The 21767-nt window shown below is 43.5% G+C and overlaps 2 protein-coding genes across 2 annotated transcripts in view; both read left to right on the forward strand.

The window, feature by feature from the left end:
• ATP6V1B1 (ATPase H+ transporting V1 subunit B1) overlaps positions 1-21767 on the forward strand; it is a 989440-nt gene that overhangs the window by 181037 nt on the left and 786636 nt on the right. The window lies entirely within an intron of this gene.
• VAX2 (ventral anterior homeobox 2) overlaps positions 2003-21767 on the forward strand; it is a 425549-nt gene continuing 405784 nt past the window's right edge. The window contains exon 1 of the mRNA XM_078674537.1: positions 2003-2267. Within this exon, the coding sequence (XP_078530663.1) occupies positions 2003-2267 (265 nt within the window). The remainder of the gene's footprint in view (positions 2268-21767) is intronic.

Below are 21767 nucleotides of genomic sequence, written 5' to 3' on the forward strand. Positions count from 1 at the left end.
ATGATTGTAGTTACAATATTGCTTACGACAAGGGCGATAACAAAATAGGAATTGGAAGAACAAATACTCTTCGTCAAAAAACAAGCGACCGTCAGAAGAGTGAGGCGCATTCGTGGAATTATATAACTCCTTAACAAATAAACAACTTGCAAACTCACCGATAAGATTTCTGATGAAGTGAAGTCTACTACAGTTTTGCGATTGTTGTAACTAAATCCAGAGTGTGGCCTCTGTATATTCGGTGCTGACTCCCCTCAATTGAGTTGTAAATGACACGTAGACGCTGGTGAATCCCAAGCAGTGATCTGTCGGAGGCGGCCTGGAGTGCGCACCATGAGAAGGGAACGGGAGGCGAGCAGTCACTTACCCTGGCTAGCTTCAATCCGGAGGAGTGCGGTGCACCCACCAGCACGATGCACAACGGTGCACCCGAGCTGCCGGGCACACACACTGCCCTCGGTTATTCTCTGGGGCTGGGCTAGGTCGATGCAGCTCTTCCTGGCAACGCGTGCCAGGCTGAAGACCGCAAACATGAGGAGACCCCCCCCCCCCCCAAAGTGAGTCACTTTCATGCACCCCAAACCTGCGTCTACACTGTAAATTACCACTGTTCTTCTGGAAAACACATTTTCCTTAACTCGATAACGCTAAACAATACTTTTTTCTGACTTAAATCTCATTTTCGGTTATTGGTGGGTAACTTTTTTATCTTTAGTACGGGTGGGAAAAACACGCCTGTTTCCCCTCCTTGGAGACCATTCGGTAAACAGTAAAGTGGTCAGTACCTTTTACATTACTCCATAGACAGACTGTGAAGTCGGGCCTTGTATGATTTTTAGATCTAATCGGTGTGGGTTACTCTACCTGAAGGAGAGGGGGGATACATGCAAAAACGTAATATAAAACCATAGCTTTTTCAATGAATGACCAATATATGTATTTATATAAAAGTTCCTCTCACGGAGGTCTCCATAAATACATCCGGTAATAAATGCCTGGCATTCTCTGGATCCAGGGAGCAAGCTGAACCGGATTTTGAAGGACTCCTCGGGAGCATTCCTCGGCCCTCTCTCTCTCCCCTCCTTCCGGCCCTGTGCCACACACAGCCTCATTGTCACCCCTCTCCTATGTCATTTACAGCTTCGGTCCTTTTCTAGTAGACATTTTTTTGGGGGGGGGGGGGGGGGGGGGTTGGCGTGTGGGGGGATGAATGAGACAGTGGTTAGCTTGGAAAAGACCACCTTCAAATCCCAAGCATTTCCTGCCGTTCATGACCCCCGCCCCCTTAGTGTCACCTGCACCCTTGCCCGTGCCTTTAAATGGGCGCTTTGTTTGCCAATCAAGGAGACAGGGGAGCGGGACATTACGTGGTCAGTTTAAAAATGCCCATTCCCACCTCTCGCGCGTTTTTTCAGCACAGGAGCAATTCATGTGGCAGTGAGGTCCTGAGGTAACCTCCCTCCTGCCCCTCCACGGGAGGAAGGGGCCGCTACAAATAAGGAGGGTAGGTGGTGCTAATCGCACACTCCAGCCTCCTCCCTTTTACTACAGCCCTCCGCCCCACCACCACGGCTCAGATATTCCAGGCAGTATTGATCTGTGCCGGGCACTCCGAGCCGGAGTGCTCCTGGGCTGCGCCTGACGCTCCTGCGCTGGGGAGGAGCTGCGCCCGCCGCCCAGCCGCGGGTGCCCAAGTTTCCAGGGTGGCAGGAAGGCGTGCGGCCTGAGGCTGAACTCTGTGACCGTCGGGAGCCGCCGGCGCGGACGGCCGACCTAAGTTTGGAGAACAGAGGAAGGCGAAGAGAAAGAAGATGTGATCAGACTGGGCACTGTGCCTGGCACAGCCTTCGTGTGCATGGCAGGACCACCAGCAGCTTCCTGCCTCGCCGTGGTGAAGAGGTCTGCGGGGATGCCGCACCGTGGGGCAGCTCTGGTGACTGTTTCCTCCTGAGGGGGGTGGGCACTGCACTTCTCACCGGGGCTTCCCTGTGGATCACTATCAATGTTTGATCAGAATATGAGCGATGGGGTGTCCGAGGAGGACAGGAGTCCGCTGTGCGGATCTGGGGGCGAGGGACTGTGCTCGGAGCAGGGGCCCCCCACCACCACCAGGGCTGAACTGGAGTGCGCCTTGCGCGGCCACCGCGGGCTGAAGGAGCTGCCAGGGAGCTCCAAGGAGGGAGGAGGAGGAGGAGGGCAGCACCCGGACATGGACGAGAGCCCGACTGGGGGGGATTCCGACTACTGCCGCAGGATCCTGGTCCGAGGTAAGATGCACGTGTGCTACCGCATCCTACCGCGGGAGTAAATACACCCTCCTCTAGAAAACTTCTCTAGGAACCCTCAAATCCTGACAGCTCACACGGGCGTGTGTGGAGGCAGGGGTCCTGACAGCTCTCACGGGCGTGTGTGGACGTAGGGGTCCTGACAGCTCTCACGGGCGTGTGTGGAGGCAGGGGTCCTGACAGCTCGCACAGGCGTGTGTGGAGGCAGGGGTCCTGACAGCTCGCACAGGCGTGTGTGGACGCAGGGGGCGTGTGTGTGGGCAGGGGTCCTGACAGCTCTCATGGGCGTGTGTGGACGCAGGGGTCTTAACAGCTGTGCGCACGGGGGGGTGTGGGGGCAGCGGCTCTGACAGCTTGCACGAGCGTGTATGGGGGCAGGGGTCCTGACAGCACTGTCCCTGCACCCGTGGGTCAGCATCAGAAGCTGAGGTCTGCACAGACCTACAGACTGTCTAAGAGCCACGCAGCCCTGTCATGCCGGACTGTTGGAGAGGGCACATGTGTTCTGGCTTCCCTGTGACCCCTGCAGCCTTGGGGTCCGAGGGGGAGTCCTGTGTGCTGGCTCCTTGCAGGCAGCAGACGAGCGGCTCATTTCTGTGCTATTTTAGCAGGGCTGCGGCCCCGCCGCCTCATTCCAGGGCAGAAAAAGAAGGCAGTGTATATACTGATCTCCAATGCCCACTCCCCCGTCCTATTCACAGGCAGTGTGTGGGCAGCTGGGGTTCTGCGGGGGTCTGTCCTATAAATAAACGGCCCTTTCTGCAGCACACTCCAGAGTAACGGTAGTAGGAGCTGTGTAGCGAGCACCCTCTGTGCACCCCCAGATGTGCTGCCTCTTCTGTGTGACTGCACCCACCCTGGTACCACTAGCAGACAGTAAGTGCTCCTGTCCTTTAGAAGAACCGCCTTCTGCCCCCCACTCTCGTGTGGACCTTCTGGGGCCACGTAGCTGGGGTGTTCCTAGGAATCCCCCGGGCATCCCCCACCTTCTGTGCGCAGGCGCCGCCTGCCCCTTTCATCCCGCCCTTTGTGTGCTGCAGAATCTTTATTAAACTCCTATTGATACCAGTCATCGCCATAACAATAACAGGGTGGTGATAGTGGGAAGGGCTGTGGTGGGCATGTCCCGGTGACAGCGAGCATCCGACGCGGCGCATGAATAGGTCGTCACTGAGCATCATCGCCGCCTGGCCCCCGCCTCCTTCGAGGAGGGGGCTGGGCTGGGCTTGTGGCACCCGCCAGGTCCCTTGTAGAGCCCCCTGATCGCTCCCTGCCATGTCCCTTGTGTGGCCACGATATGAGTACCCCCCCCCCTCCCCAAGGGACGCTGAAGCGAGAGGCAGGCTCCCGTGAAACCCAGATCACAGAAATGCACATGCGATGCTGAAATCCTTAATATCATGCATACATGCTAGCACTGTGCACCCTCTGACCTGTCCGTGTGTCGGCCTGTCTGCTTCCAGCGCTCTGTCTCAGAATCCCTATCAGCTGCCATTCTGTTTAGATTACTGTCTGTCCGCGTGCCGGTGCCTCTGCTGCCTGCCCACGTGATATGTAGAAGAGTCTCTCGGTGTTTGGTGCACTAAGACGCACTCGGTGACACTGTGTGCACCAGGTTCGACCCGCAGGAGACTTCCACAGGGGGGAGTTATTGGCACGGGTTGATTGAGGGATACTATACATACATCCCTCTATCGATCCGTGCCAATAACCGCCCCCACCCCCGGAAGTCTCCGGTGGGTCTGCCGTGTCATGTTTTTCGGTTCCCCGTCAGTTTGTTTCCTTTCAGGACCTCCTAAGTAGAGGCAGGTGCCCACGTTTGGAAGGCACCTGCTGCGGTTCGCTCTCGTTCGGTAACCTACGCAGAAATGGAGGATTTGTCTTCAGATGTATTTTAACCACAATGTCTTTATCTACCATCACATTCTCCTTGTGTCTTACATAACCAAACACCGCGCATCGCTGTATTAAAACTCAACTCTGGATCTGCCTGCGCTCTTAAAGGTTTTTTAACTACTTAATTTATATCGAGGGGAGATTTTCTCAGACGCCCCGAAATTAATAGTTATATTTATATCTTCGATCTAGTACTTGGTTTGGCCCATAATGTATTATCATTTTCAGTTATCAGTAAAAATATATGCATGTGCTATATACCCCTACACACATCTGTTTCTATTCTGTTTAGACATACATGTATTTTCCTGTTTATCCTGAACCAGAGAGTAACACTGCAAGTACATGACTGCACCCACGCGCGCGTGGGTGCAGTCAGCCAGCACATGTATCCGTTAATTCACCGATTTATTCATCCAACCATTCTGCCATCCATTCTTCCATCCATCCCTGGATGGTGGTCTGTCTGTCCATCCATCCATCCATCCATCGAGCCATCAGAATTGGAAGGCGGGAAGGTTTCTGACAGCAGCTTCGAGGCGCCCGCATCGTGAATCGGCGGAGAACCTGCAAAGCCCACGCATGACTGGATGGAAAGTTGGATTAATTTCAACGCGACCATTTCCGTTTGTCTGCCGGGCAGTCTTCTCTTTAGAACGGAATATTACAGTTTGGTATGTCCACAGCGCATCGTGCTACAGTCGACCAAACAGACAATAACTAACACACAGAATCATTGTAAAATGGATGCACGCACATACCATTCTTGATGGCAGCAAAACGGAAACACACCCTTACTTGCATTTTGTAATATTACCTTTTCAGTTAACTGAAGCCACTCGCTGCACTGTCCCTGAATAAACACCAGCAAATAAAACAAATATAGAAATCCGTGATGCGTTGTAGCACACACTTTAAAATAAATCATCTGCAATGGCCCTTTTTGCTCAAACTGTAGACCGTCGCTGATTTATTCTATAATGTGCGCTGGCATCAACATACACATTGTAAATGATATAGAAACGGGCGTTTAAGAAATGTATGCTGTATTTGGGCCTACATACCTTCTTTTAAGTCCTTTCTTCAAAATATGAGTTTTAAGGGAGATAGACCGCAAACACCAGAATTTATTCTCGGAAGTACTTTCTGGAAATGTCATAAAACATTTCAATATTTTTCTTTAAATACCACAGTCCTATTTTGGTTATGGGGTATTTCATTGGTGTCGGAACAAACTACTTAAAGTTTCTTCGTTTATTTTTTCTTTTGTATATATTGCTCCTGGCACTAAGTGTCCTTTGAGGGACTACAAGAAAATATACGACTCCAAAAAACAGTAATGAGAAATCCGATAAAAAGATTGCCGTAAAGAGAGTGGATTTTTCATGCGATTGTTTCGATGCCGTCCACCGGCTGACAGCGACTAATTTACAAATTCGACAGCTTGTTACTATATTTTAAACATGATTTTATATATTGAAGTTGAAGTTTTTGCGCGAGGACACTTCGGCTGAAGCAATCAGGCTCTCTATTAACAACTTTATTATTATTACTTTATTCTTATTGTAATTGCTATTTTATAACGCGATCTGTTTACTTGTGTTTTCCTTCCTTTTTTCGGTTATTAAGTGATTTCATAGTTCGTCTCCTCACATGTTCTCAGTATTACGAAGACCGTTAGTATTAGTAATCTTAATATTGTTATTATTATTACCGGTGGTGCGTCCTATTCCAGTATTCCCCGCACCGCCCGCACTCGGTCCTCGCACCCTCCTACTATAATGGCGGCCGCACACTCGGCGGCTAGGCCTCTGGCCCAGAGACATATTTTTCAGCTCTCCTTGCAGTGCCGGCTGTTGAATGGCGATCGGGGTTGCCAGTCCCCGGCACCCGGGATTGTTTGTTTTCCGGGCTGACGTTTTTAAAAGCATCCAAAACCTGGAGAGATAAATAAGGTCACGCCGAGGTCAGGCCGTCTGCGCAATGTCGTGATTGACGTGCAGGCGCTCCAGGCCCAGACGGAAGGGGGAGTGTGTGTCGCATCGAAAGTGGTCCCTCCTAACACAGCTTAGTTGCAGTACCACACCACTGAAGCCACACGGACTTAAACTGGGCGATTCAATGGTCTCAGTTAAAGGTCTAGTTTGGGGAATTTAATATTGTGAATATATTTCCATATTTTTTTTATATATAAAGAGCCGCATACTAGTTTGAACGCATAGGTGTTATGTAGGGCTTGTAATGAAGACCACGTGATTTGCCTGGACTACCGATCCCCAATGATTGGACAAAGAGCTTCGTTTCTGGTCATGAGTCACTCAATCTTACCTCTCAACCCACCACCGTTTATATTATAATGTGCCATCTTCCTTTGTCTAATGATGCCTCCTACTCACTTGAATGAGACCAGCTGTCATGAAAACCTTCCTCACTATGCATACAACCTTGGATTTCCCTTGATTTCAGTTCGCTTAACCTTCAAAAGCCCTTGATCTCACTTTGGACACTCAAAAGGTTGAATGGTACAAGACCTTCCCTTGATTTCTACATCACCTGTTGTTGCAAGGTCACAGCCCACAGGTCTGTGACAAAGGCAGAGTTGGCGTAAGTGCCAGCCGGCCCGTTGGCATTAGATTCACATACTATTAGTCCAGGATAATGAGTCAAGAGCTCTTTGCAGCATGGGAATGGTAGTATACTTTTTATATGTATGCGGTTCATATGTATGTGGGTCTATTCATCTCAGTGGGAAAACTACAGTTGGCTGAACTACTGTAATTCAGTGTCAGTATTCCTTATGGCATGGGGGACGCTGACAGCAATAAAATGGCTACATTGAAAAGGAAAGATATGGCTTCATATCCTAGCTTACTCACTCACCCAGGACTGCATGATGTACTGCCTAAACTATATTAGGGATAAAGTATAGTGCATGCCAAGGAGGAGTTCCATAACCATATAGAGGAGCAAGGCAGAGTTTCTCTATTAAGTATGGCACTACTAGGTGACTTGCAATATCCTCATCACGTATGCCAGGGGTTATTTTATCCCATATAATACATAGTCACTCCATCAACTCTCTCACAAACCACTTACAACCTTGATGCATAGCTCTTTCATACGAAATAGCTAGCATGTTTGCAAACATGAAGAATAAAAATAAAACCTCTAGTGTAAAATGATACATATGAAAAACCTGTTAGATATTTGCTGCTAACAGATTAATCAAACAGTTCAATACAAGTCAGTAAAAAAAAAAGACTCGGAAGGTGTAGAAACCTGCAGAAAGATTCTAGCTCTTCTCTATCTAAGGAGTGCAAAATATATTTATTCTTTGTGCTTGTCATTGTAAACTATTAAAATAGAGCAGAAGAAAGAAAAGCAATGTTCCATTTGTTGCTTTAAACAGCTACTTTAATTATGCTACGTGTCCTGCCTTCACCTTGACTGCTGGTCCCAGGCATTGTGACGTCAGAACTTGAATTTAACCCGTTGGCTGCGCCGCCCGTTGTGAGGAAGTGCGGCACTTCCGCAAAACGGGTGGGGCCGCGTCGGCCATTGGCCTACGGCAGCACCAGCAGGGTAGTGCTGCCGTCAGCCAATGGCCGACGGGAGCATGGATAGGGTTAATACCTGTATAGAACATTATTCTGAAACGGCTGGACCATTTTATTTATAAGCTAAAAGTACATGAACGGAATGTAGTTTGTTGTGCTTTATACTCACTAACAATCATAGCAGTGCGTAATTTGAGCCCGTGGTTTCCGGTGCCCCCACCAGCACTTAATTAGCGATGCCTGCACTAATTCTCAACATCGCCACTTATGAGTGCTGCCACATGGTGGCCCTGTTTGTGTAATTCAGAGATAGCCATAACAACAGTTGTTTATTAATTCAATATACATTAAAAACAATACCTGCTCCTAAGCCATTGTTATAGCTTTGGGGGCCTCGAACAGTCTGAATTATCACATCTGTAGCAGTGTGAGGTTAGTAGTTGTGTAGGTACTGTCATTTGCAGCAATACCAGGGCAATTGGTGGTTTAAGCTGGGGTGGCTTTTTGCCGAGAACCCTGGCACTCACTTACCTTACAAATTAAGCACTGAATTATGGAATCCTCCCAAGAATACCAATGACTAATGTCTCCAGCTAAGGAGCCATTTTCCCTTACAATATGTAAATTGTTTAAATATAGTTTCATATAGCCTGTTTTATATATTATACATTAAAGCTACTACCAATGCTACTGCTAATAATACAAACAATAAAACAAAAACAACAGCAACAACAATAGTGTTACAAACACCAATAAAGAATATTAATAACAACACTTTCTTAAAATATCTTGACCTGGCCATTAGGCCTGCTTATATTCCACATAACATGTTACATTTAGAGTACATTCGTTGGTTGATCTCAACAAGTGTGTAAGAGTCTCATCCCTTTCACATTTAGCAGATGTGAGTTGTAAAGTAGCATAACGGTCACAGTAACTAGATCAGTTAAATAAACTGTGTAATCAAATTACTAGTATATAATGTATCCTTTGCTTGTTTTCCTACTCTTCCACATGAGTGCCTATGCTATTCTACCATCTCTTGAAAATGTTTTACCTTTCTAATCTCTCTAGGCTAACCGCTAATTTGCCAACCACCGGTTACTTTTAATATTCTGTCAATTGTTGTTTGTCAATGCTATATTAATATCTCTTGAGTGCCTATGCGTCTCTACAATTTATTTGGTGTTTATGATTTTCTACCATTCTTGAGTGCTTAGGCTATAGTGCCAACTCATGAGCACCGATAATATTCTCCCCATGTTAACCCTTTATGCTATATCACTCTTTAGTGAGCACATAAGATATTCTGTTTATGGACTGTATGTGTCATTGTTCCTTCTAATGAGTGCATATGCTCTTCTACCCTGTGTAGGCCTCAAACAATCATAAAAATATTACCAGAACAGCAGACCTATTGACTTGAATAATCTACTCGATCTATCTGTAATGTGCTTGACCCTATAAACTGGTTTCTAATAGTGTGATCATAGGTAAATATTGTATTTCACATAGTGGCTTTTTGTTCTTTATCACATATGAGAGCAGCTTCAAATATGTAAGTTTAGCATGCCTGCTGCTCAAAAGCTCTTTTGTTTGATTTAAAAAACAAACTTTTGCTCCAAGCATAATAAGAATCTAACCCACATGTAGGGGTGTACAGATGACCACACAGTGCCTCTTAGTTAAATAATAGCATTGCCATCAGGGTGGGGGCAGTAATGTTTATTAGTTTATATCTAAAAACTCTAACTTTTAATAAATATATTACAAAACCTTGATGTGGTATCACACTGACATTTACAGACAGCACATTTTCTGTTTAAATGGGCAAAAAACATTTCCACTGACATGTAGTTTTACTGAAAAAACTAACTAATGTATAAATGATGTGTGTAAATTGGGTTTCAGCAAATATTTATCATTTGCACCTTATCAAGTAAGTGTTCTGCATTGTTTTGTAATCTTTGTTCCTATCCCACTTCAGAATACCTAATAATGTGCTTTTCCAAATGCTGAATATTTTGAAATATTTGTGCGGCTCATTTATAAGCTACTTAAATGTGTGTTAGAATTTCTTTTTACATCCTACAACCTTTCATTTAGCACTCTTTGTACCCTAGCGCAGTTATCAGACAGTTCACATTACAAAATCCTCTAACTTTGCAAACGTAGAAAGAAAAGTAAACACCAATCTCCAGAATAAAACAAGCAGCAATTTGTAAGAAGACTTAAGCTGATATTTGATAGTTGTCTTATTGCACAGCAAATGTGAGAAGATAAAAACAAGATTTAAATGCATTTTATTTCTCATTCACTTTCTAAATGAACAGAACATCTGATCTTTGCCAGCTCGAGCTATCTTGCCAGAACGGGCCAGTTGGCCCTGAAAATATACCTCGCCCTGATAAATTCTAGCTTGTTATAGCAAGTGGGAGAGTAGATGTTTTGAGGCCTAATATATTGTGAATGCTATTCTCTCTTGAGTGCCTGCGTTATTGTATCACCTTATGAGCACATATGCTTTTTTAGCTTCTCTTGAGTAGCAATGGTAGTCTACCATCTTCAGGGTGCCTAGGATGCACTACCTTCTCTTGAGTGCCGACGCTATTCTCCCATGTTAACCACATGTTATTCAACTTTCTCTTCAGCACCTATATGATCCATTTTCTTGAGCTCCTTCGCTTTTCTACTATCTCATGAGAGTCTGTGCTCTTCAACCATCTCTGTAGCGCTAATTCTTGTCTATAAATACACAGCTTAAATGATTTTCCCATTAAATAAAATGTTTTCTAAAATGTTAGTAAATGCAATGCTTTCCTGCAAAGTTAGCAAGTGCAACTACACTGTTGAATTACATTTTCAAATTTGTGAAGTAGTCTTACTGTTGCATTTTCGCAGGAATACCTGAAATTCGTTCTGAAAGTAAGGAAAGTCAGAACTGTGATTCAAATCTGCGAGTAGAACCAGTCAGAACAGATTCCTGACATTCGGTGTAAAACATGACGATTGAGATCAAACTGGTCTAACCTTGGACTGTTGGGTAGAGGATGAATAGCAGTTAATATAACTTTCTGCCCTCAGTTGTTAATGACGCTCCCAACATTCTACTTTTTTTTAAGGTATCGTTTGTCCACCGTTTTTGGAATAATTTCTATGGCTGCTACTACGATATTTTTGTGTGGGGGTAGGCAATGTCAAATATCTTAAATATCTTAAAGGGATAACAAAACCCACAATATTGTACTGTCTCACCGATTTGAACTTTTCTATGGCTACTCTGGTTTGTACCCTTGCATATCAGCACCTTTAAAAACTATGTGCACATCGTCATTCAAAGCAGGCTGCTCTTGCATTTTCCTATGAGCACCAATTATTGTTTTCTGTCACCCAGTTATTGTTTTCCTTCCATTCTTAATGGCTCTGCTTTCATATAGTGGACAGGGCCCTTTAAGAAATAACTTGAAGTGCAAGACTACAGTGGAGCTTAAAGCATCATGTGATGCAGCAATTACCATGGCAACTACTCATGACTTATTTACCACGGGAGGACACGGTCTGCTCCCCCCACCTCCTCAAGCCATGGCCTCCAGTGCGGTCTGCTAGAGAAGTCTCTCCTACCGCTCTGTCCCTCACATTTCTCCCGGCCCCTCAAGCCTAATGAACTGATATTTAAGAATCACTCATCCACAAATGGTCCACCCTGGCCCCTGCACAACTCTCTTCACATACACATTTGATGCTACAGAATATTCTACATATAACTGTAACTGTAATTATATTGTGTTTACTATCCATGGTGAGGCATCAAATCGCTTTTCAGCAAGTAGCACGCTAGTCATGAACACAAAAAGGATTAGTGGTGAATTAGTATAGGGAAATATGAAATTAATTTGGGCAGCAGACGTGAGTCTGTTATTTGGGTTGAAAATGATAGTGGAGGGATAGAAGAGGGAGGGGTTTGCATGTACTGTCGTAGTTAATATATGTCAGAGGTGTCTTGAGTACCCAACGCTTTGCGAGCATTCATTTTCTCCCCTTTTATTTCTTACTAGATTTAGGGTGGTAGAAAATATGCATAGTGATCCTGAAATATAATTTTATTTAATTGGAGCATCTTTAATACTAAATGTACATTCACGTACACTATTAGTACAGCGCACAAGTCAAATAATTTTCTTTGCTTCTACAGCCACTTTACCGAGAAAAAAGCAGGCCCATATTGACTTGGCCTACATGTTGAGGTTTAATCTCACTTCATAAATTCTGGTGAAATTGCTCAGTTTATAATTTCTACATACAAAAGCACAACAGCATAAAAATCATACAGAGCCATTGAAAGCAATTTGCACTTTAATAATGTTCGGTGGTAGGTGGAAACATAGGCCGCTCAATTGTTTGCTTCTTGTGAGTCATTGCCCCTCCCCATACTCAATAATGGTAATAAATATAAACTGTACTATTCCGCGCAGTACTTCTGCCCAGTGCTTAACCCCCTCAATCCTAATATAAAGTACAGTTTCTATTTTTTTATTGTGCTTTTTCCGTTACATCACAAGTTGCCTGTACCAAGAAAATATATAGAATCATAGATGGCTCACTGTCAATAATAAGCGTTTTTTCATCGATGAAGGATTCTGAGTGACATCAAAAAGACATCAGTAGTAAAGCTTGGGCTGTTGTTGTCACACACAACCTCACGGTGAAAAATAACGCCTTTATTCACAGTTACATAAATACAATTTTATGTTGCATAAGGGTTACATTCCCATCCAATAGAAATAAATAAATACAATGTCTGTGAGTAGAGCGACCATTATTTTGTGATAGAATTTGTAAAGAGGTTTTATTTTTCACTGCTGTGGTGGAATTACAATGAATAACAGCATTTCGAAAGGTCCATTTAAGGTAGTGGATGGATATCAGAGCCATATATAACATATAGAATTATAAATGGGTAACATTGAATTATGGGAATGATTTTCACTGAGGGGTACTGAGTGACATCAAACAGACAAGAGCGAAGCTTGAATTGTCTATGATGTCAGTCAGAACACCAAGGTGAAAAACATCCCTGTAATTCCCTTTTTAGTCATCTATATTTTTATGTTATGTATGGCCCCCGAAATAATCTCACACTTCTTTCAACTGCTACATAGTGGCACAGGAGTAATGGGGGAGCCATACATAACATGGCCGCTGTTATGTATCCTTGTCCAAAGCTTAAAAAACCAACTTAACTGCCATCCTTGACCAACCCCCACCACTTTCCCTGCCTTCATACCCTCTTCTGCAGCTGTTTTTTCTGCTCTTAGTCAAAGCAGACAATATGACCTCAGAACAGTCGTTAACTTGATTTGTTTTCAACTATTGGTATGTCATAGCAGTGTGTTATGAGATTCATAAACTGAAATAAACTTTAGAGGTCTGTATGAGAGCCATACATAACCGCATCATTACTCAACAGTAACAAATATACCAAATTCAACATAAAGCAAGCGCATTCTTTCATGAAGAAAGATCCTTTCTTGTAAACTTTCCGATATTTCAAAATTCACATTTATTATCTGGTTATGGGAAAATATTTATGTCTTATTTAGCTGCGTTTTAGTATATGAAAGTGGGAGTAACCATGCATCCTCAAAATAGCTAAGATATTGATTTAATATTTAAGAGTTCAAATTTAATATATATTATCTTTAGCTGAATAGGGCTCCATCATTATTAGAAGGAGCAAGGGACCCCAGATTTAATTGTTGGTTTGGGACACAGGGTCACAGTGTCACTATGTCTCTTAAGGGATAAAATACATCCTGTCACACATAAAATGGATAATGCATTTTACCTTATTAAGTGATCTTAAAAAGGAAAGGAGTCGGTCTTCAGCTTCATTTTTCTAGCTGGACACAGAACACCTTGATGACTTGCAATGTTATAATTTATACAAAGGGGGGCTTCATCCTATGTGTGTGCTTGTGTGGGTGTATGTATGCATAGAAAAGCCACGGTGCTTGGCAGTTGCCCTGTGCCTGGTTCTTCAGAGTGGTGCTCTTCTTTCTTAAAATATTACAGTTTCTTCAACAACAAAAAAACAGTGAACACACCTTAATAGTTCACAGCTGTTGTATCAAACGTGCAGCAAGATATTTATTATCTTGTACTATGGTTGCATTTAAATAGTCCTTCAAACGCCACATGGGGCTCGAAAGTGGATTTTCACATGGATAGGATGTTACTACGTAAGATTAGTATGCAGGAAAGCGTTTGTGACTGTCACTTGGCTGATAGTATTGTTTTTTGATGTTGTGTTTGGGGACCAGAATTATGCTTTTATTGTGTTTTGTCACTGGGCCATAGTGTTAAGCTGATGGGAAAAGGAGTGAGGGATAGGACGTTTACACATATGAGCTGGCGTAGGGCTGATCAGAAAGTGTTGGAGTGCAGTATACTCTGGTTAGTATGCACAATAAATTTTGAACAAAGTGATATTGTACTCTAAAAGCAACAAATGGGTAAATAGTAGCGGTTTCGTCGGCAGCCTAGTCCATAGCGTGATGTGTTTTTAGGAAATTTGTCAAGAAATAAAAGAATAAAAGGAATCGTTGTCTACAATCAAATCACATCGAGTACTGTTCTTTCATTTGGGAAGATTTAATTACACGCTTGTGCTTGAATTTTGGACACTAATAGCCGCTACTATTTACCCGTTTGTTGCTTTTGGAGTGCACGACCAATTTGTTCAAAATCTGTGTTGGGTGGCTTCCACCCACCCTTTTCGGGACGTATGAGGGTCACGTCTTGGGTTCTTTTCACCTAAGTTAAACTCCAACATTGCAGCTACAACATGTCACTATAACTGGTGCTGGATTTTGTTGCCTTGACCTTCTCTTTTGTGTTCCTGCGCTTTATAAATGTAGTCAGTCGGTCAATCATTGTTCTCTGTGTGGGAAATAAGGTACTCTGCTTACATGTTGCATACTTCTTTGATGCACCTTGCAGATTCTTTTTTAAAGCATTTTTTAGCTCTGCATCAGCCCCGAGCAGAGAGTGTAGGCCAAGTCAAATAAACATTGTGTGTGTGTGTGTGAACGAGAGTGTGTGTGTGCATGTGCATGTGTGTGTCCGCTCACCAGACCCTTGAAATTGAATGTGGCCAAACAATAACTTAGTTGGAGCAAGTACATTAATAAACACAATTCCGCTCATTTATTGCTGCAGTGGTATGGTCAACTTGGAGAACTGCTTAACTGCTTGGGAAAATAATGCTCATTGTTTCACAGGTTCATTCTAGAATAAGTTGACAGAAGAAAACAACGAGGGCGATAGTCATAAAGCTCAGTTATTGTGATTGTATCGCATTGCACAGATATTACTCCTCGTGTTGTGGATATCATGATATATCTCTGTTTGCAACCACTCCATATAAACAACACAGCTTGGCTTAAACCCTACATGCATATATACTCTCTGCCTCTTGTGGAATACGGCCCATCCCCGCGTTCAACATTGGTAATAAATAGAGTATTACACTATGTGCATCAGCATAGACACTACATATTGTCATAAACGTTTTGTATGCATATACATTATATATACATATATTTACATGTAAAAATATATAACAGCTAGATGGATATGGAGAGCTAAACAAACAGATATGGAGATAGGCAGACAGGCAAAATGAAAGGATGTATAGATTGATAGAACGAACGAATGTACGATAGATCGATCTTGCAGACCTTGGGACGTTACCAAACGGTGAGAAAATAAAACGGCGTCCCATACATTTCTTAGATAATGTAAACCATCTCCAACCTCTGGATGTGTTGTGTTTCCTTGTCTGTGTTTTTGTTTTGCCCACTGACTCTGCTGAGGGTTTGGGAGGATAATAGAGATGTTTCTGTGGGGAGCTGCATAACACTTAAATCGAACCCATAAAAGTGAAGGATAATTTGTTTGTTATTATTTCTGACAGATTTAAGCACCTCAAATTATATGTTTCTGCAGCCCTTTCGAGACAGAAGTGGAGACTGTAGGACCTGATTCACAAAGCTATTTCGGTATACAAGCTTAGATTATATACCCAATTCTTTCTTACAAGTGTAAATTGATTTTTGGAATTAATTCATGAAAAGTTGCTTTGCCCTTGTAAAAATATGAACACAAATTAAGATTTTCGTGTAAATCTAACGCCAAGAGTGGGGAGCGAATGTCCTACAAGTTTGTGCACACAACAAAAAAATGCACTTGCTTGCAGGTATGGGGAAAACTTTTTAATTCCCATTCCCACCCCAGAAACAGTTAAGAGTTATATTCAGGGCTACTGGAATTATGCAGAAACTGCACAATAGCACGTGTTCCTGCTTTTTTTTTTAGTAACTTTTGATCTGTATGAGCTAGAATCAATGTTTATGTTTATATATGAAGTAGGTTATGCGGCAAATCCCAAAATTTCCGGAAAACATAGCACCATCAAAATTTCTTAATTCCAGTACCCCTGGATATATTCAAATCAAGAGCCCTGGAAATGGTGTAAATGTAGGGCACTGCTAAAATAGTTTTTAGTTGAATGAGTTTCTCAGCCAAAATATTTTTGGGAGAAAAAAATCATAAATGTTCAATTGCATCCACAGGAAGGTTCCCCATTCCCTTCTTAAGCTGTTTACAATGGTGCATGCAGAAATGTGTCCAAATAGTTGTGTGTCGGTAGTTCACAAGAACTCGCCTCCTCCTGTCAAAGGTTTTTACATTTTCTGTGGGAAAGCTTTGTGAAGTCCAACACTTTGGTAATTTGCACGCATATAATGAAGCAAATCTTACATGCATGTTTCCAATTTTTTTTTTGTCTGGGAGGGGGGGGTTGTCAGTTTTGCAGAAGTGTTATCTGCAGAGCTGGCCAGCGATGTGAAGGGTGCGTGGACTACAGAGTTCTGCTTATTCATTATCTTTACTGAGACCCTCAGACCCTCGACTTCAAGGCCTTTTATACGTATTTGAGTAAGTGCAGAGTACATGGATGATCAAAACTAAGGTTACCACTTGGCCTTGTCCCGGCCGGTACAGAAATAAGCAAGATCGCTAAAAGGCCATATTTTTAGCTCTTATCTGTGCATACTTCAAACAGCAAATGTAACTAGAAAGCACTTTTAAATGTATTCTAAAGCTGTTTTAATGATCCATTGATGATAATTAAAGAAATCAAAAGACAGAAAGGTGATGTTACAGATGAGTAGATACAATTTTGTTAAAGGTCCTATTTAGTATCAGTTGTGTTCGGTAATATGTAGCGCGAACTAGAGCCGAAGGTATGGGAGCGCTTTACACGTGTGGTAACCCTAACCAACAACACTCAGGGCCAGAACAATATTCTAGTGTCACACATGTGAAAACTCACGAGCTGCGTTAGGAATGAGAACGTGTTATCTAAACACCAGTGGTGTGGTGTGTCCTATGAGGAACAGAGGGTTGGTTCATCTCTTATGGCACCCGCGCCTCCGTATCACCCGGTGCCCTGCTCCTCCCAAGTCATGATGGCCGAGCCTCCTCCGAGCCTTATACTTGAAGCACTACAAAGCACCCCGTAAAAAATCACACATACGATTATTAGCAGTACTATAGTTGTTTGTAGCTACTACTAATAATGTTTATTGTTTTCATATTTATTGTTCCTGGTTTTTCCCGTTTCCCTTTTCTAATTCATTATTATTATTATTATAATAAAATAAGTTATTACAAAAGAATAACGTCTATATTATAAAATAAGTTCCTCCAATCAGTTGTTGCAGGTGGGGCCCACCGGTATTACGTTTTGGGGACTGACACTCATTTCTCTCATCAGACTTTGTCCAGAGCAAAAGAGCGAGAAACAAACAAACGGAGGGTGAAGGAAGGAAGAGAAAGACAGGAAAAAAAGAAAAAGGGAGAAAGTACCGATGAAAAAGAACCTGCATTGACACTCGGTACTCCAACCTTCGATAGCGCCAACCGCGGGCTCCTGAGCAAAAAACTTTTGTCCCCTGGCAGATTCTTTTACAAATAAAGAGTATCTCAGCAGATGTACCCATCGTCTCAGGCTTTTATCTGTTGTACAGAAAAGCTGTGCATCAGGGGAAATGACTGAAGCATACAATGTAACCCGTCCAACATGCCGAAGCTAAAGTACATTTTTTGCTTTTTTTATAATGCGAACTCACTCTTTACTCGAGGACTAGTTACATTACATAGAGACAATGATGGACATTGTTTTGTCTATCATTTTAGGACGAAATCGTTTTGTTTTTATTTTTTTAGGCCCTGGGAAATTAAGTTATTTGCCCATTGACGCCGAGACTCGAACCTGGTGCCCCAGTTCCAATGTGGGCACCCTGTCCTGGTTCACAAAAAAGCATGCTTCTCACTAATACGATTTATTTTGTGCACGATTCAATTGTATTTAATGTAGCGCTTACAACTCCTGACGAGGCTATAAATACGATTCTTTTCAGTAGTGCTGCCCACTAAAAAATTGTATTAGTAGTACTAACAGTAATGCTGTACGTATAAGTGTTTAAAATATTAATATTATTTTCTAGTTCCTTGAAATCAGAACTTTTCTTCACTATTATTATGTATGTGTGTCAATAATATATTGATCTGAAGAGTAGTTGCAGTAGACAGCAAAACCCGATCCATTTGTAATATAATCTGGCACAGCGATTCGGGGCTGGGACGTAGATCGTCGTGTTTCCTCTGCCACCTCGAATACCTGTCTGCCGTGTCTTCTGTAAATAACTCCTGCCTCCCTGGCCCGGAAACACTTACTTACCCATCGTGTCTTTCCGTACAGTACTTTAGTGAGATATGTTGTGTTGATCAGCACACCGTTTTTTGGAGTGTTTTACTGCTGGTGATAGATTAACACGCCCGGAATCCTGTACAGCCCTTACCGCTGTAACGCGCTATCTGGATAAACTGGCAGCGCTGCGAGGAAAGCGGAGGTTGGCGCACAGACGCTGTACTCACTGGGGACGGGTGTATCCCCGAGGGTTTAAAAGCCGAAGGACTTGATCTGTAGAACATCCACCCACCGAGCTGAACATTCCACCACCGTGCAGGTTCCTTTGTTACCTTTGATCAGCCCCAACTAGTTTGGTTTGGGAGAAGAGGGTGCGCAAGACGACTAGCTCCCCTCCATGCCAGCCCCAGCTGTTCCTCCTCAGAAGGCCCCATCTTCCTACTCCTCAGGAGTAGGAGCCTAGTCGCTATTGTTCCCCGAACTGAGCCTACTCTGGGAAATAAAAATCTTGTTCCTCTTTAGGTCGAGCATGGGCAGGCATGCGCTGCTCTGTCAGCCATGCTGTATTGGAGTATGTACTTGAAGCCCTGCTCACTCTGCGCCCATATTTGTTATTGGCTTGTGTCACTGCCCTTTTTAAATGCTGGCATCTGATTTGTTATTAGGCTTGTTAGTCCCGCCTTAGTACCGTGTTGTCTTAATTTGTAACCTCACATGAGGACTGGCCCTTTTACTTCAGTTGTTACACAGTACTACTTCTTTAGTCTTTAAGCACTATTTTGTTTGAGGAGTTTCTCTTATTGCATGTAGCAGGAGGGTCTCTCTTGCGCTGTTGTGACCACCGGCTTGTTTATTTAACTCGTAGCAAACAGGGAGCTCTTCAGGGGCCATGGGAGACAGAAGGGGGGCAATTCAGCGATTCCTTCAAGCATTTGGAATGCAATAGTTCTCGCATTTGCAAGAGTTTAAGCTATTGGCATTGTAAATGACTGCCTTTTATTTATGTTTTGAAAAATAATATATAAATAAAAGGCATTGCCATTAACAATGCCAATAGCTCAAACTTGTGAAAATGCGCGACCTATTGCATTGCAGATGCATGTTTTCTTTCGCAGTAAGAGACACCATGAACGTTCCTGACCAAGAAGCCCCACTGACTCTTCTTCTTTAGTGAGTTTTTGCCCTGCCTTCCTATGGCTCTCTATGCCTTGTCCTTATTCCGTCATAGGAACACTTCCACCCTCCCTCCTGCTTAGGCAGCATTGTACCTGCCTTGTCCCGTATTAGAGAGGTTCATTATTCTTTCTTAGGAAGTGCCATCATTATTCCTTCTTGGACACTAGCCCTTATTCTTTCAGAGAAACCTTCACTTTGGTTTCTTCTTATGCAGCATTTACTCCTCTTTGCCCCCCCATGTGAAGCTTCAGTCTTGTTCATTCCTAGGAAGTGTTATCTTTTAGTCATATTCAGAGCCCCTGGAATTGTTCGGCAAGGGAGCACAAAAATATTGAAGGAAGTAACCCGTTTTGGCCCACCCGGGTCACTAATGACCACCTCTCAGCCTTCCATACTAAATGAAGAGTCTGTCAGACAGAAGAGAATACAAACCAATAACTGTTTTATTCATATACACTCAGAGCGGAGCCCTATCTGCCCAGTCGCTAGGAGTGCTACAGAGGGAACTGAAATCGACAAGCATAAAGATATATTATGAATGTTTTGTAAGCGGGCGAAAACACACCCACAGTGCAATTTTCCAAGCAGGTGCAGTTAAACAGCAAAGTAGAGAAAAAAACGGTTTCAGCACCCATCTCTTACACAAAGTAACATAGTCCAAGGCCCGCCACCAGACAAGGGGGAGAGGGCCTCTTTCTAGTGAGAAAGCCATGTGCTTACATGAACAGTGTGCTCATTACTGAAACAATACCTAAGTAAGGAAATGAAACTCAGAGAGGAACATTTCTCGGAATTGAACTAGATAAGTTTTGAGCAGCCTAAAATGGCACCCCAATAGAAAATGGCACAGCGAATGCTAACTTACATAGTGCAATGCGTAAGCATAAACAATTTCTATTCTAACAGACCCTCCTTTTAGCATGAGCTAAAACATTTTCTAACGGCAACAAGAGGGAACAAATCTACAAACAGTAATAAAAAATCACATTAATAAACAGTTATGAGCTGTTCGAAATAGAGGTCTCTAGTTGGCAATGGTATGCACCTTTGTCCAAATAGGGACCCTTGCTTCTAGTCAGGCAAAGGGGGATACACTCCTAAAATAACCCCTGCTCACCCCCTTGGTAGCTTGGCACGTGCAGACAGGCTTATCTCAGAGGCAGTGTGTAAAGCATTTGTGAACACATACAGTAATACAGTGAAACACTACAAATGGACACCACACAAGTTTAGAAAAATAAGTAAATAAGTAATCTTTATCTAAACAAGACCAAATGACAAAAATCCCCAATACAGTACTAACATTGGTTCTTCAATGGTAGAAATAGTTCAGTTCAATGCAAGTTGTAAAGGTGACACTTCTCCAACAAAGTACCTTAGATGCGTCACGCAAAACAAACAAAAGGGACGCAGGGAAGGTGATGTGTCAGTTCCTTGCTTCAGGGGAGGTGATGCGTCGGTTCCTTACTGTAGCGCAGGGGAGGTGATGCGTCTGTTCGTTTACCGGAGAGGAGGCGATGCGTCGGTCTCTTACTGCGTTCCGGTTACGATGCGGAAAAATGGTGCCTCAATGCGACGTTCCAGTGCGATGTGACAAAATGGCGACTCCGTGCGATGCAACGATCCTGTCCGATGTGGGGACTTTTGCAGCCATGCAGCAGGCGCTGCAACAATGTTCTTGGTGATGCGTCGGGACTCTGTATAGATGCGGCACGCTTCTCATCTGGCTGGGCGATGCGTCGGGTCTCGGTGCGGATGCGACACGCTTCTTTGTCGTTGCGTTGCCCTTCCAGCTCCCCGCGACAAACAGTCTCTAGAGGTCCTAAACAGCTGCAGGCACCTCTCTGTAGGTTAGAATTCCCAGCAAGGAAATTCAGGGGGGAGCAGGTGGTGAAGTCTTTGTGTCCCTGAGACTTAAGACAGGAGGCACGCTCAATTTCAAGCCCTTGGAGGTCTTCCTCAAGATGACAAAGCAAACAGCAAAGTCCTTTTCTCCTTTCTTTGGCAACCACTGCAAGTCAACGCCAAACTGAAAGCAGCAAACAGCACAGGGGCAGTAATCCTCCTTCAGCTTCTCCG

This window comes from Lissotriton helveticus, chromosome 2_1 (genome assembly GCF_964261635.1).
Source record: "Lissotriton helveticus chromosome 2_1, aLisHel1.1, whole genome shotgun sequence".
NCBI lineage: Eukaryota > Metazoa > Chordata > Amphibia > Caudata > Salamandridae > Lissotriton > Lissotriton helveticus.